Source organism: Sciurus carolinensis, chromosome 18 (genome assembly GCF_902686445.1).
Source record: "Sciurus carolinensis chromosome 18, mSciCar1.2, whole genome shotgun sequence".
NCBI classification, from domain to species: Eukaryota; Metazoa; Chordata; class Mammalia; order Rodentia; family Sciuridae; genus Sciurus; species Sciurus carolinensis.
The window spans coordinates 39,205,683-39,219,087 of NC_062230.1; the positions used below are offsets into that span (position 1 = coordinate 39,205,683).

A 13,405-nucleotide genomic window follows, 5' to 3' on the forward strand; every position below is an offset into this window, starting at 1 on the left:
TGGGACAAGTTCTCATTAAGTTACCCAGGCTGACCTGGAACTTTCAATTCTCTTGCCTCAGCAACCTTAGTGGCTAGGATGACAGGTGTGCACCACAGACACCCAGCCCTATTTCTTTTCTTTTTTCTTTCTTTCTTTCTTTTTTTTGTACTGGGGATTGAATTCAGAGGCACTCAACCACTGAGCCACATCCCCAGTCTTCAGGGTCTCATTGACTTGCTTAGTGCCTCGCTTTTGCAGAGGCTAGCTTTGTACATTTTTGATCCTCCTGCCTCAGCCTCCCAAGCCAGTGGGATTACAAGCATGAACCACCAGGCCAAGCACCCAGCCCCATTTTAAAATTATTATTATTATTATTATTATTATTATTATTATTAAGACAGTCTACCTATGTTGCCAGGTTCCTGGGCTCCTCCAACAACCAGGTTCAAGTGATCCTCTGGCCTCAGTTTCCTGAGTTATTCGGATTACAGACATGCACCACTATGCCTGCTGTTTACTGTTTTTAAATTATTGTGAATCAGACTTTGAGGAACTGGCAGTTGGAAGGGGGCCTGTCCTGGAAGTGGCTGGCAGTAGCCCTAGACAGCTGAAGGCCTACTTCTTAGGTCTCCGGGGACAGCCTGAGGGCCTCGAAAGGACCAGCTTGTTCACAGCCGTGGCTGCCAGAGACGCTAATGTAGAGAACGGGCACACGGAAGTGGGCTCCAGCCCCCAGCTCTGGGCCTTGGGTCTCACCAGGTGCCAGGCCCTCTCCCCAGTGCTGTCTATACAGAGCAGCGTTTGCTGACAGCACGGCCACTGAATGGTCTGATAGCCTTGCAGTTCATGACTTTTCAGACTTGGGGCAGGGGGAGTTGGGGGACTGGTTCTGGTGACAAGGACTACTAGGAGGAGATGGGTGGCCAACAAGTGCACTAACAAGTATAAATAAAATTTCAGATAGAGATAAGTGAAATAGAAAATAGGTGAGGAAGGCTGGTGCTGAAGCATGACTCCCCGCCACCCCATTAAAGGATAAAGGTCCCCTCAGTGGAAGACACAATCTGCACAGGCCCTCTGCTAAGCGCTTTAAGGGGATCATCCCAGCGTCATCGGTTCCAATTTACAGGAGAGACTAATCAGAGGATCAGAAAAAGCCAGTATGTTCCCAAGGTCGTTCAGCGGGGAAGGGGCTGAGCAGCAAGGTTCAAACCCAAAGAATGGGGAAAGCTGCCTCGGAAGAGGCCGAAGCAGGGAGGCTGTGAACAGGCAAGGCGGGCTGAGAAGGTCTAAAGGGCTCCCCGAAGAGACGGCATTTCCCGACTCCCGAAGCCACTCACTGGTGGGCTCCCACCGCGACCCCGGTGCAGTCCACCGGAAGAAGCAGCCGACTCGTCCTGGGGCCCTTGACCCGCATATAAGTCGCCAGCGTGCGCTGAGCGGTCGCTCCTCCCTCGTTCTTTTTGGTACGGGGACGGAACCCATCTCAGTTCCACTGAGCTACATCCCCAGACCTCCTTATTTTTCGCTTATTTATTTTTTGTTGAGACAGGTCTCACCAAGTTGCCCAGGCTGGTCCCAAACTTGGCTGGGATTACAAGTGTGCGCCCGCTGGCCACCCCTTTTACTGAGGTTACTAAGGCCGCGGGGCCGGGACCGGCGTCTGGCGCCGGTGGAGGGAGGGTCAGAGGGCGGGATCCGACGCTGACACCCGCCGAGTCTCCAGCTCGAACCGTACCGCCGCCAAGCCTGGGCGGGCGCCGAGTACACGGTGCGCCTGCGCCACGGGGACGCGCAGCCGGGCGGTGGCGCGCACGCAGGCCGCGGGGCGGGGCCACGGGTCGGCGCCTCTGACGGGGCCGCAGGGGCCGCAGGGGCGGGCCGGGGCGGGGCCTCGAGGCCGGTTTGGAATTTTTGGCGCGAGCCGGTTCGGCGCGCGTTCACGGGCAGTTCCCCCTTCCGGAGAGCCTTCCGCCCGGGCGTCGGGAGCCGTCGACCACAGACCACGGCCCACTTGACCGCTCCGAGCCCTCCGGCCGACTCCGCCGACCTGGAATCTGGGACCTCGCTGCTGCGCCCCGCCCAGCCGCCAGGTGAGTTGGGCCCCGAGCCCAGGGCTCCCGGGAGCGCAGCCTCTCCGCCCGCTTCCCCGCGCTCCCGGGCGGCTTCTGGCCCCCGACGGCCCCTTCCCGGCCAGCTTCGCCCGCGACCCCTCTGGCCCCCTCCCTCAGTGCCCGGCCCTCCCCCTGCGACAGCCCACGCCTCCCTGCCCGGCGGGGCCCGGCCCTGCTCTGCGCTCTGGTGGCGCGCTCCGGGCCAGCGCTGTGCTCGACGGCCCCGCCCACGCCGCCGGCCCCGCCCCGTAGCCGCGCCTTCGCCCCTCGCTCCCCACCCCGCCCAGGGCTGGTCCCCTTCCTCTGGGAGTCCCTTCCCAGCGGCTGCCCTCCTTTATTTGACCTTTCCGGGGTGAAGCCCTGGGGAGAAGCCCTCCACTTTCCAGCAGGTGACAGCCCGTCTACCCAATGTTCTCCAAGGTATTCCCACACCCACGGAGAGAATTCAGCCGCCGCCCTGCCCGGGAGGAGCTCACAGTCTAGCAGTTAACGCAGATGTGTCGGGCCCAGTGAGAGGGTGAGGCCCGAGGCTCCTGGAAAATGTGGAGGTCACCCCAACTGGGGCCTTCGCTCCGGGCCACCCTGGCTTTATCCCCCAGCCCGGTTTCCCTGTCAATCCCTTGCACCGCTCAGGCTGTTGTCAAGGCCAGTGGTGCTAGAATGTAAGCGACGGAAGGACCAGGGACCAGGGGGAGCCAGTTTAAGCAGGTGGCCTGGGCTGTACTTCTTCCTGGTTCCTCACTTTGACTAGCCCTGGGATGGGCCTCGCCAAATTCTGAGGTTGGCCTCGAACTTGTGATCCTCCTGCCTCAGCCACCTGAGCTCCCAGGATTACTGATGGGATGGGATTCTTGAAGTAAACAGGCAGAGGAAGGGTCCTCACAGGAAATGGGGTGAGCCTTCCAGCCAAGCCCCTAGGGTCCCTCCCCACACAGTTACCACTCTTCAGGTGACTGATTCTGAGCAGTCACTGGTATACTCTCTGCTAGGTGTGGCATCTTCTGGTACATTGTGACTTTCTTTAAAAATTGATTCTTCCTCTTTTGTTTGTTTCTGTTTCAATTACAGCATTATAGCAACACAACAGCCCTCTGTCCAACACACAGGCACTGACCTTGTGGGACCACTGTACTTTGTGTTATTTCAGTCACTACCCAGAGTTGATGATAGTCTATGGCATTATTTGCTTATGATAGCAGTTAGCCTTTATGCTGGACTTGGGACTAAGCCCTCCATAAGGTTAGTATGTATGAGTCCACAAACCCCTGAGGCCAGATGCATTTCAGAATTTAAACAGATTTAGAAAACTCATATGGGTGTATTTTCCATAGATGTTAATACCACTGATAGGCATAGAACATCATTCCAAGAACAAATACATTAATATTTCTGCCAAGAAATATATGAATATTTCACTGAGAGGGACTAATAGGTCATCAGATGATTGATGATGATGATGATGATTTTTGTGGTACTGGAGATTGAACCCAGGGCCTACAAAATGCCAGTCAGGTGCCCTACCACTGAGACACATCCTCAGCCCTTTTTATTTCTTTCTTTCTTTCTTTATTTTTGCCATACCAGGGATTTAATTCAGGGGCACTCTACCACTGAGGTATATTCCCAACCCTTTTGTATTTTTTTTGAGACAGGGTCTTGCTAAGTTGCTTAAGGACTCTCTGAGTTGCTGAGGCTGGCTTTGAACTTGGATCCTCTCCTGCTTCAGGCCGGAAGCTACCATTACAGGCTTGTGCAACCACCAGATTTTTTGCTAAATTAGTTTTGCATGTAAATACTACATTTCTGTTTAAAATTTTTTTCTTTCCCATTGTTTTGGCTTCCTGTTGAAAGTCAGTTGACCATAAATGTGAGGACTTATTTCCTTTTTTGGTACCAGGGATTGAACTCAGGGGCCTTGAACCACTGAGCCACATCCCTGGCTCTTTTTACTTTTTTTTTTTTTTTTTTTTTTTTTTTGAGACAGGATCTCACTAAGATTCTTAGGACCTAGCTAAGTTGCTGAGGCTGGCTTTGAATTTTTAATTCTCCTGTCTCAGCCTCCTGAGCCTCTGGATTATAGACATGTGCCACTGTGCCTGGGGAGGGTTTATTTCTGAACCCTCAACTCTATTTCCATGATCTATCTATCGATATTTGATATATCCTTATGTGTGTACCACACCGTTTTGATTACTATGACTGTGTAGTAAATTTTGGAATTAAGGTATGAGTCCTCCAACTTTTTTAAAAAAATATCTTTATTTTATTTATTTTTACATGGTGCTGAGGATCAAACCAGGTGCCTTACACATGCTAGGCAAGTGCTCTACCACTGACCCACAGCCCCAGCACAACTTTTTTCTTTTTTGAACTTCTTTTGACTTTTCCCTCAAACTTCCATATGAATTTTAAGATCATTCGGCACTTCCTGTAAGGAAATCAGTTGGGATTCTGTGCTGGGGATCAAACCCAGGGCCTTGCATATGTTAGGCAAACACTCTACCACTGAGCTATACCCCTAGCCCACAATTTGAAGTGTATTGCCATTGTCTATATTAAATATTTGATCTATGAACACGTAACATCTTTCCATTTATTTAGGCCTTAATCCCAACCCCGCCCCCATTCTGGCTTGCATATACCATGTACACCCTCTACCATTGAGCTATGTTGCTTCCCCCAGCCTCCTTTTAATAATTCATGGCCAAAATCTATATCAATTTTGACAGCACCTTTAGTCATGAGCTTCACCACAGTGTTTTAGTTTTATAGGGGAGTAAATTCAGGGCGGGTTTTTTTTTTTTTTTTTTTTTTTTCTTAAATCCCGAGGCACTGGGATATGTGTGTGTGTGTGTGTATGACCAATTTAAAAATGTATTTACGAGACTCTCTGTGGTATACATGTGCATAGTATAATTTGGTCAATTTCATTCCACATTTCCTTCCCTCACCTGTCCCTTCTCCCTTCCCCTCAACTTTCCCTCAATCCCCTTAGGGTTTTCTACTTCACAACCTGCCTTTAACCCTGGGCAAAATCTCTGAGCCGCCTGCCCCTCCTGGGCAGATACCCTCACTTTGACAGGGGGGCAGGAGCTCCATCTCCTTGGATACACCTGCCCACAGTGCTGATGGGCATCTCAGTGCCACACACTCTGGATGTTCTTACCAGGACAGGTGGATTTTCTGATATAAATGTTTCTTCATTTGTTGTATGCACTTAGTTTCATGTCCATACACTTGCAATACTTGCTTGTGAGTAATGTTCGCCAGCTCTGCCTGTGTTGCTGGGAACACAGCTCTGCTGTGTTGCCTTGAGTGCCGTTCTGGAAGTGGAGCGCCACTGAGCAGTTCTGGCAACACAGTTATGAAAATGAAAGAAAGGAATAAAGAAGTCTCTATCTTTTACCCTGGGATTGGAGAGGAAGGGAGGGATAGTGCTGATATTTCTGTCTCGGGATCTTGAAAGAAAGGAAATGGACATGTAGGCCTCTGACTCCAGAACCTCTTTGGTTTTAACATCCCGTTGGGCTTGAGACCCTCAGGGACTCAGGCCCCTGGTCTCCATTTCATATTTCTGTCATGTCTGAGGTGCAGACAGCATGTCGTGCAGCTGTGTGACTGCCTGTCCTCTGCCTTTTCCTACAGGTGCCCGTGGTCCCCATGGCTTCATGTGGAAAGCAGAACGTGTATACAGTGTAGACTGGGCTCTCTTGGAGGCCATTGCACCAGGCGCTGATTGAGTGGAACACTGTTTGCCTTCCACCTCTGCCCCTAGGTCCTCCTGTGCTAGCCATGCCTGTGCCCACTGAGGGTACCCCACCGCCTCTGAGTGGCACCCCTGTCCCAGTCCCAGCCTACTTCCGCCATGCAGAGCCTGGCTTCTCCCTCAAGAGGCCTGGGGGTCTCAGTCGGAGCCTGCCACCCCGGCCCCCTGCCAAGGGCAGCATCCCAATTAGTCGTCTCTTTCCTCCTCGGACCCCGGGTTGGCACCAGCTCCAGCCCCGGAGGGTATCATTCCGAAATGAGGCTTCAGAGACCCTGCATAGCCCCGGGTATGACCCGAGCCGGCCAGAATCCTTTTTCCAGCAGAACTTCCAGAGGCTCAGCCGTCTGGGCCATGGCTCCTATGGAGAGGTCTTCAAGGTGAGGAAGGGGATGGTTCCCTTTGCTTCCTTCCCCTCTCTGGGTGGGACAGTGTCCTGGGTAGCCTGCTCCACTGTCCCCTTCTCTGCTTTTGTTTTGACTGCTTTCTTATAATCCCAGTGCAGGCCCTCTGAGGGCTGCCTGTGCACACTGGCCCCTTGTCCAGAGCCTGGCACAACCTGCAGTGCTCCTGGTTGCCATCTCTGCCTGGACTCAGCTCTGCTGAGTTCCTTGGCGAGCACCACACAGCTCCCAGAGCTGGCTGGGGTAGAGTGCCACCCCGCCCCTGGGCTGGCAGGCTTGAAGGCTACCCACTGCCTGCCACCTTTTTCTTTTTTTTTTTTCCTTAAAATACATTTTTGTTGTTGTTGCGGTGCAGGGGATTGAACCCAGGGCCTTGTACTTGTGAGGCAAGCACTCTACCAACTGAGCTATATCCCCAGCCCTTAAAATACATTTTCTAATCATTTATCTTTTCTTTTAAATGGTAACTTACCCTTGCACAAATATTATTTGAAGATAATTGTTTTAAATGCAAGCAAAATAGTCCCCTGGGTCAGCTCTCACCCAGAGTAAAGCTGTACACAGCAGAGCAGGCTGCCTCTGTTCTGGAACCAGGGTTTCCACTTAGCACAGTGCTCCAGAGAATCTCCTGGACCAGACAGAGCACGTGGGTCTGCCCTGCCTCCTCCATGGTGGGTCTCCGGCATATCACCATGTGCAGGCATCTCTCTGAGACAGATGCCTTGTCCCCTCCACGTGTGTGATATCTTCACAGCACAACCCCACCTGCAGGTACCACTTCCCTTCCAGGTGCGCTCCAAGGAAGATGGTTGTCTCTATGCAGTCAAACGCTCTATGTCACCATTCCGGGGTCCCAAGGACCGGGCCCGCAAGCTGGCTGAGGTAGGCGGCCACGAGAAGGTGGGGCAGCACCCGCGCTGCGTGCGGCTGGAGCGGGCCTGGGAGGAGGGCGGCATCCTGTACCTGCAGACGGAGTTGTGTGGGCCCAGCCTTCAGCAGCACTGTGAAGCCTGGGGCGCCAGCCTGCCCGAGGCCCAGGTCTGGGGCTATCTTCGAGACACCCTGCTTGCTCTGGCCCACCTGCATGGACAAGGACTGGTTCATCTTGACGTCAAGCCTGCCAACATCTTCCTGGGACCCCGGGGCCGCTGTAAGCTGGGTGACTTTGGCCTGCTGGTGGAGCTGGGGGCCACTGGAGCCAGTGAGGCCCAGGAGGGAGACCCCCGCTACATGGCCCCCGAGCTGCTGCAGGGCTCCTATGGGACAGCGGCAGATGTGTTCAGGTGAGAGCTAGGACATGGAGGGGTTGTGTGACCCTTGTCTTGGGGTGGTCAGCAGAGAGAGGAACTTCCCAGAAGAGGAGCTCCATCTTGGCCCTAGGGCAGGAAGGCATTTAGCCTCAGGCCTCGGAGATGCTGCCGCTTCCCTCTAGCCAAGAGGCCTCCACAGTACCCTGCTTATAAGCAGCAAGCCCTCTGAAGCACCCTCAGTAACCTCAGCATCTCCTCAATTTCTAAGAATGGCTTCTACTCTGGTACAGGAGGGAACAGTACAGTGAGGTTAAGGGACTTGCCCTGCATTCAGTTAGCAGCTGGGACTGGGCCCAGGCACTGGGTTCCAACTTCATGCCGGCAACACTGTCCTGCCTCCAGCACCTATATCTAATCATCTCAGCAGAATGACGATGGCACAAGTAACCTTAGAAACTAAGGTGCCTGTCAGTGAGGTACTGGAGGACCCACTGCAGCAGCACTGGGTGTAGGGTTGACCCTTCACAACAAGGTCCCCATCCTGCATGGAGCTCGTTGGCCCCGCTGCAACCAACTCAAGTCCCCACCCTTCTTTCACCACCTCCTTGGCTTGTGGTGGAAGAGAACAGCCCTTTCCCACCCTCCACTGGGACTGGGGTCTGTGTTCCAAAGTCAACTGTGTCCCCCTCTATCCCCAGTCTGGGTCTCACCATCCTTGAAGTGGCCTGCAACATGGAACTGCCCCATGGTGGGGAGGGCTGGCAGCAGCTGCGCCAGGGCTACCTGCCTCCTGAGTTTACTGCTGGTGAGTGGGGGCCCCGTTCCGTGGCAGGGAGTAGCCGGTGGTGTGGGTCTAGTCCGTGCCCTGGGGTCCCTGACATGGTCTTGCCCCATGGGCAGGTCTGTCTGCTGAGCTGCGTTCTGTCCTTGTCATGATGCTGGAGCCTGACCCCCAGCTGCGGGCCACGGCCGAGTCCCTGCTGGCCCTGCCCATGCTGAGGCAGCCAAGGCCTTGGAGCGTCCTGTGGTGCATGGCTGCTGAAGCCCTGAGTCGAGGCTGGGCTCTGTGGCAGGTAAGCCACCACAGTGCCAGGCCATATTACCTGCTGCCCACTCCAGGGCCTGCCTGGCTTCTTGAGGTCTCCTCTCCCCACAGGCTCTGCTCACCCTGCTGTGCTGGCTTTGGCACAGCCTAGCTCACCCTGCCAGCTGGCTGCAGCCCCCAGGTCCGCCAGCCACCCCACCTGGGTCGCCACCCTGCAGCCTTCTCCTGGATAGCAGCCTCTCCAGCAGCTGGGATGACGACAGCATAGGGTGGGTGAGAGCCGGACACCAGGGTGGGCCTGTGGTGTAGCTAAATGGAGGTCTGGTAAATGGAGGGCCCTACCACATTCCAGGGAGCCACAGCCTGGTCTTGTATGAATTCAGCTCAGCAAGTGGGGTGACGGCCACCCACAATACAGCTCCACACCAGTGAGTGGCAGGCAGGCCAGTGCACCTGCCAGGGTAGGCAGAGTACACGCCCCACCTCAGTAGAGGCTGCAGGTGCCCAGGGATAGGGCATTTTCTTTCCCTGGGTGGAGAAAAATCTCTCAGAGCCTGGCAAGTCCCTGCCCTGAGAGGATGCCCTTAGCCCCAGGTGGCCAAGTGAGAGGCTGTAATTAAGAAAATGCTACACAAGCAAGCTGCGTGCTCCAGATTCTCAGGAGGAATCCCTTCCTCATAGTAATGTACCCTCACTCTGAGGGCACTTTATAGCCCGAAGGAAGTGCCAGGAAAGCTTCATTTACCAAAAGTTCACCTGAGATCCAGCTTAGCTAAAGCCTATATTCTGAAAATGAACAGAAGTGATCTTTGGGTACAGTCAGGTGGGAGGTCTTGAAGGTTGTCACAGTGTACCACGTCTTTGTGGCCCTGAATGGCCCTCATCCCTTCATCAGGGCTGGAACCTGAGGGCGGTTGTCTCCTACACTTCTCAACTCCTTGCTTGTTTTGCCCACCCTCCTGCAGGCCCTCGCTCTCCCCAGAGGCCATTCTGGCCCGTGCTGCCAGGAATACTTCCACCCCCCGGGGCAGGTACACGCCAAGGTGAGCAGGCCCAGGAGTTGGGGCTGGGCAGGGCTGGCCTGGGATCCTGAGTGTCATTTTTCTTTTCTTCCTTCCCGCAGGGATGCCCTAGACCTAAGTGACATGGACTCAGAGCTCCCTCATAGTTCCTGTCCCTCCTTTGAGCCTCGGAACCTCCTCAGCCTGTTTGAGGACTCACTGGACCCAGCCTGAGCTGCAGGCCCAGCCTCTGTACTTTTAACCTCTTATTCCTTTCCTGCCCCTTCCCCTGGAAAGCTGGGTTCCTCTGGGATCTACTGTGTCTAATAAAATGTATTTGAATCTTGGGAGCACCCAAGCTTGGTGCCACTAGAGCATTTCCTGTCCCTTTATTGATTTGCCAAGGGTCTTGGGCCGCTGGGAGGATCCTGCTGAGGCTCATCCCTGCTGCAGAGCCCAGGGCCCCATGGCCTTGGCTCAGCAGACTGGCACCACACACTGTGTAGTCTAGAGATTTCCTGAGTGGACATGTTCCAGGCAGGCAGAGAGCCGTCAGATCATGGCACTGAAGGTGGGGGGCAGACTCCTTATCCCAGTGGGGACTGGGTCCAGAGCCACTCACTTCATGTCCATCTGTTAACTGGGAAAAGCAGCCACTGTCCTCATGTCCCTTATCTAGCTGGTGCAAAAGGGCCAGTACCCACTTGGTCTTGGGAAAAGGGTTTGCTGCCCCAAACCCTTACTCCAGTCTAAATGGAAGGATGGCGGTGGGGACGGGCTTCTGGCTGCTGGAAGGGCTGGCATGCAGGATAGGGAGATGGAGGTCAGGAAGCAGGGGCCAGAGGGAGTGGCCCAGGGGCCTGTGAAGGGCAGGATGCCAGGGGTGATGGGTCTGGATTGGCAGGCGTGGCAAATTTGCAGGACTCCGACTGTCAGGACAGGATATGACCCCAGAGTCTCTCTGGCCCAACCCTCATAGGTCACAGAGGGTAAACTGAGGTCCAGAGAAGGAAAGGTTTCCTTGCAGCTGACAACAGTACCCGGGAGGAAGAAGGCAGGGAGGGGAAGTTGGAGTTCCAGGGCCTGAGTGGAAGAAGAGGTTAGTCCACAGGGAAGAATGAACAGACAAGGGCTCCCAGCTGGGAAGTCTCAAGCTGTAAGCATCCAGGGAGCCAGCCCCTTGCAGACCAGCAGGAGGGAGGTGGCATTATTGGTTCCAGGAGGCTGTGGGCAAGCCGGCACAGCAGGCAGGAGGCAGCTCAGTCCGGGGGACAGGCGTGGCGGGCGGCCCACAGCAGGTCAGGCACAACACCGGCGTGCAGCTGGAGGATGGAGCCCACGCTGAGCAGATGCATGATCTGGTGGGAGTTGCCCCAGTAGTCGAAGCGGCCGGGCCCCCAGCGTTCTGGCAGACGGGCCACATTCACCAGCCCTCCAAGCAGTGCCAGTGCATCCATGCGCAGATAGCAGCGCAGGGAACCTGGAGCCCCTGAGCCCAGCCCCACTCCACGGGCCCCAAACACCAGCAGGCGGGCCCCAGCTTGCCAACCAAAGGCTCGGAGTCGGGCACTGGTGGAAGGAGCAGTGAGGGCTCGCCAGCCAGCTATAGCAGACAGCAGGGTGTAGCCCACCAGGGCAGCTGGGCGCAGCCAAGGCCTGCAGACCAAGGTGCAGTGGATGATGGGCAGGGCCCCTGCAGAGAGAGAACAGGAGGAAGTATATCAATCTGAGTCTGCTTTCCCTTCCCTACCCAGGGCTCATGCCTCAGCCTCCCCCTCTCTAGGGCCCTGGCTCACCGAGGGTGTTGACGAGGCAGACCCCACACATATCCAGAGCAAGGAGCCGGGCATACACAGGGCTGCCGCCTTGGTGGCACATGAAGAGGTGATACAGCACAGAGGCTGCAGGGGGGACCAGGCAGGCCACACAGTGTGTGCCCCCCAACCAGCCATCCTTGCCCAGCTGACTCCAGGGCATGGTCATCGGCACCAGCACCAGGAAACCCAGCAAGGCCAGCCCTGGGAGAGGGAGAGTTATTCATCAGACAGTTTTGGCATAAAAGTTGAGTCACATCTGTAAAGGGATCAGTTTAGAGATGACATGAAAGGGACAAGAGCAAAACAGATCTGACTGCTGCTGCCATCCACACAGAGGCGGGCCTTGGGTTATGGACTTTCAGAAACTTCCATGGTTCATGACAGCTCTGGAGGTAGAGATTCTGAGCCCACTCTGCAGGTGAGGAAATGGAAGCTTGGAGGTCAAGTAACCTGCCCCAGCAGGTTGTATGGCTCCCAAGCTGTCCTCACCCCTTAAGACAGAGCAAGAGGACCCCAAGAGGCCTGTCTGTCCATAGAAGCCTCAGGAGCCATGATCTGAGTTCTTGAGTAGGCCATGTGGACACCACCAGGCTCGGGACTATTAAGCTTGCCTCTATCCAAGTGTTCACACAGGGGGTTTTGGGTCTTTTTGTCTTCCAGAAAGGGGTGAGGCCATGAATGGCAAGGCAAGTCCAGAATGCTCAGGTGGGGCTGAAAGGAGTTTGTTCCATCTCCTTCCCAAGCGTGTCCCAGAGGCTCCATTCTTGCCAGCCCAAGCCCTTCTGCAGGATTACAAGCCTTCTCCAAAGCAGTTGGCATTGCCCTCAGTGGGGTCAAACCAGTGCGCTGGCTCTGGATAGGGCCTGGCTGGACAATAGCCCCCCACTAGGCAAAGGCCCCAAGGCTAACCCAGCTGGCTCCCAGTCCCTCGGTCGGCTGGGGCGGCTCAAGGACGGGCAGGGCTGTGTCAGCAGAGCTCCGCGAGTTGCGGAGGAGGGGCCGGGTGCCTGCCCGCCGGGGTTGGCGGGGAGGAAGGAGCTACCACCAGGCGGAGCCCCAAGGTAGGACTGCTGGGGCCGGGGCGGCGGGGCGGCCAGGCCGGGAGCGTCTGGGGCCGAGACCGCGGTCGTCTTTTCCCAGGCCGGTCCTCTCCACAGTTAACATCCATCTCCAGGACGGGCGATGGCGGGGGAGGGTGCTCAGAGCACTAGGATTACGAAGGGGTCTGACACTAGGCTTCTTACCCCAGGGACTCAGCGGGATTAAGCAGTCCCAGCCCCCTACTCTGATCCCCTCGCCAGCCCAGGGGCCCCCAGCTGGGAAAACGGAAGCTGGCAGCTCTGCTCGGGACAATGGCAGCTTTGTCACCACCGTTCCAGGCCAAACCAGGGACGGGACAGAACGGGACCTGAGCACTGGGGTTCTCCTTGGCCTTCGGGTCCCGGGCAGACACCAGCGGGGGAGAAGCTGGTGCGGGATGCGCGAAATGGGGCGCGGCTCACCGTGTGTGTAGATGTTGCCCAGCTCGTTGTGTAGGTAGAAGAGGCTGCGCAGGCAGCCCGAGCCGCTGCTGGCCGGCCGGTAGCCGGTCAGCACGAACTTATTGAACTGCAGGTGCGGCGGCGAGCTGGCCCAGTCCAGCAGGCGCGGCCCGGACAGGAACGCCATGGCCCCGCGCAGCGCGGGCCGCCTGTGCTCCCCCAGTTCCTGGGCCTCCTCTTCAGTGGGGCTGCAGCGCCGGAAAGCTCATCCTGCCCGCCTCCACGCTGCCGGTCGCGGGGTCCTGGGTCAGCGCGCGCGACAGTTAAGGGTCCGCGCCCCTTCCCCTCCCGCGCTGCGCAAGCGCGAGCCCGACGCCCCCGCACGGGGCGGAGGCTGGGAGACCCGGCACCCGAGCGCAGTGCGGCCAGTTTCACCGGAGTAGGCGCACCGCGGGGATAGCTCCAGTTGGCGGCGGCGGCCGGTAGTCTCGCCGCAGCTCGAAGGACGGGCGCGGCCGGACGCAGGAGGGAATACCAGGCTCCGCCCC

At 56.4% G+C, this 13,405-nt stretch overlaps 2 protein-coding genes across 7 annotated transcripts; one reads left to right on the plus strand and one right to left on the minus strand.

Moving 5' to 3' along the window:
• The first annotated feature begins 1,885 nt into the window (after window positions 1–1,885).
• Pkmyt1 (protein kinase, membrane associated tyrosine/threonine 1) lies at window positions 1,886–9,931 on the plus strand. Of its 6 annotated transcripts, XM_047533330.1 has the most exons (10): window positions 1,943–2,075; window positions 2,517–2,613; window positions 3,165–3,335; window positions 5,742–6,239; window positions 7,053–7,546; window positions 8,212–8,318; window positions 8,414–8,586; window positions 8,670–8,827; window positions 9,524–9,601; window positions 9,682–9,931. In XM_047533330.1, exons 4-10 carry the CDS (start codon window positions 5,889–5,891, stop codon window positions 9,791–9,793), a joined length of 1,473 nt encoding a protein of 490 aa, XP_047389286.1. In that variant the 5' UTR covers window positions 1,943–2,075; window positions 2,517–2,613; window positions 3,165–3,335; window positions 5,742–5,888; the 3' UTR covers window positions 9,794–9,931. The 6 variants fall into 6 exon arrangements, with proteins under 6 accessions (XP_047389291.1, XP_047389289.1, XP_047389286.1 ...); XM_047533332.1 differs by lacking the exon at window positions 3,165–3,335; XM_047533334.1 differs by lacking the exon at window positions 3,165–3,335 and having other exon boundaries at window positions 5,872–6,239.
• Paqr4 (progestin and adipoQ receptor family member 4) lies at window positions 9,326–13,405 on the minus strand. The gene is made up of 3 exons (XM_047533338.1): window positions 12,879–13,405; window positions 11,356–11,577; window positions 9,326–11,252 (listed from the first exon to the last, which is right to left on the minus strand). The coding sequence occupies exons 1-3, from the start codon at window positions 13,042–13,044 to the stop codon at window positions 10,819–10,821; spliced, it is 822 nt and encodes a 273-aa protein (XP_047389294.1). The 5' UTR covers window positions 13,045–13,405; the 3' UTR covers window positions 9,326–10,818.

Bases quoted from the DNA above. Each gene is read 5' to 3' on its own strand.
- Paqr4 (XM_047533338.1), bottom strand. From the start codon at position 13,044: ATGGCGTTCCTGTCCGGGCCGCGCCTGCTGGACTGGGCCAGCTCGCCG. The intron at 11,578-12,878 runs GTGAGCCGCGCC...TCCCTCTCCCAG, and splicing joins GGGCAACATCTACACACACG to GGCTGGCCTTGCTGGGTTTC. The intron at 11,253-11,355 runs GTGAGCCAGGGC...CTCTCTCTGCAG, and splicing joins CTGCCTCGTCAACACCCTCG to GGGCCCTGCCCATCATCCAC.
- Pkmyt1 (XM_047533335.1), top strand. From the start codon at position 5,889: ATGCCTGTGCCCACTGAGGGTACCCCACCGCCTCTGAGTGGCACCCCT. The intron at 6,240-7,052 runs GTGAGGAAGGGG...CTTCCCTTCCAG, and splicing joins CCTATGGAGAGGTCTTCAAG to GTGCGCTCCAAGGAAGATGG. The intron at 8,828-9,523 runs GTGGGTGAGAGC...ACCCTCCTGCAG, and splicing joins TGGGATGACGACAGCATAGG to GCCCTCGCTCTCCCCAGAGG.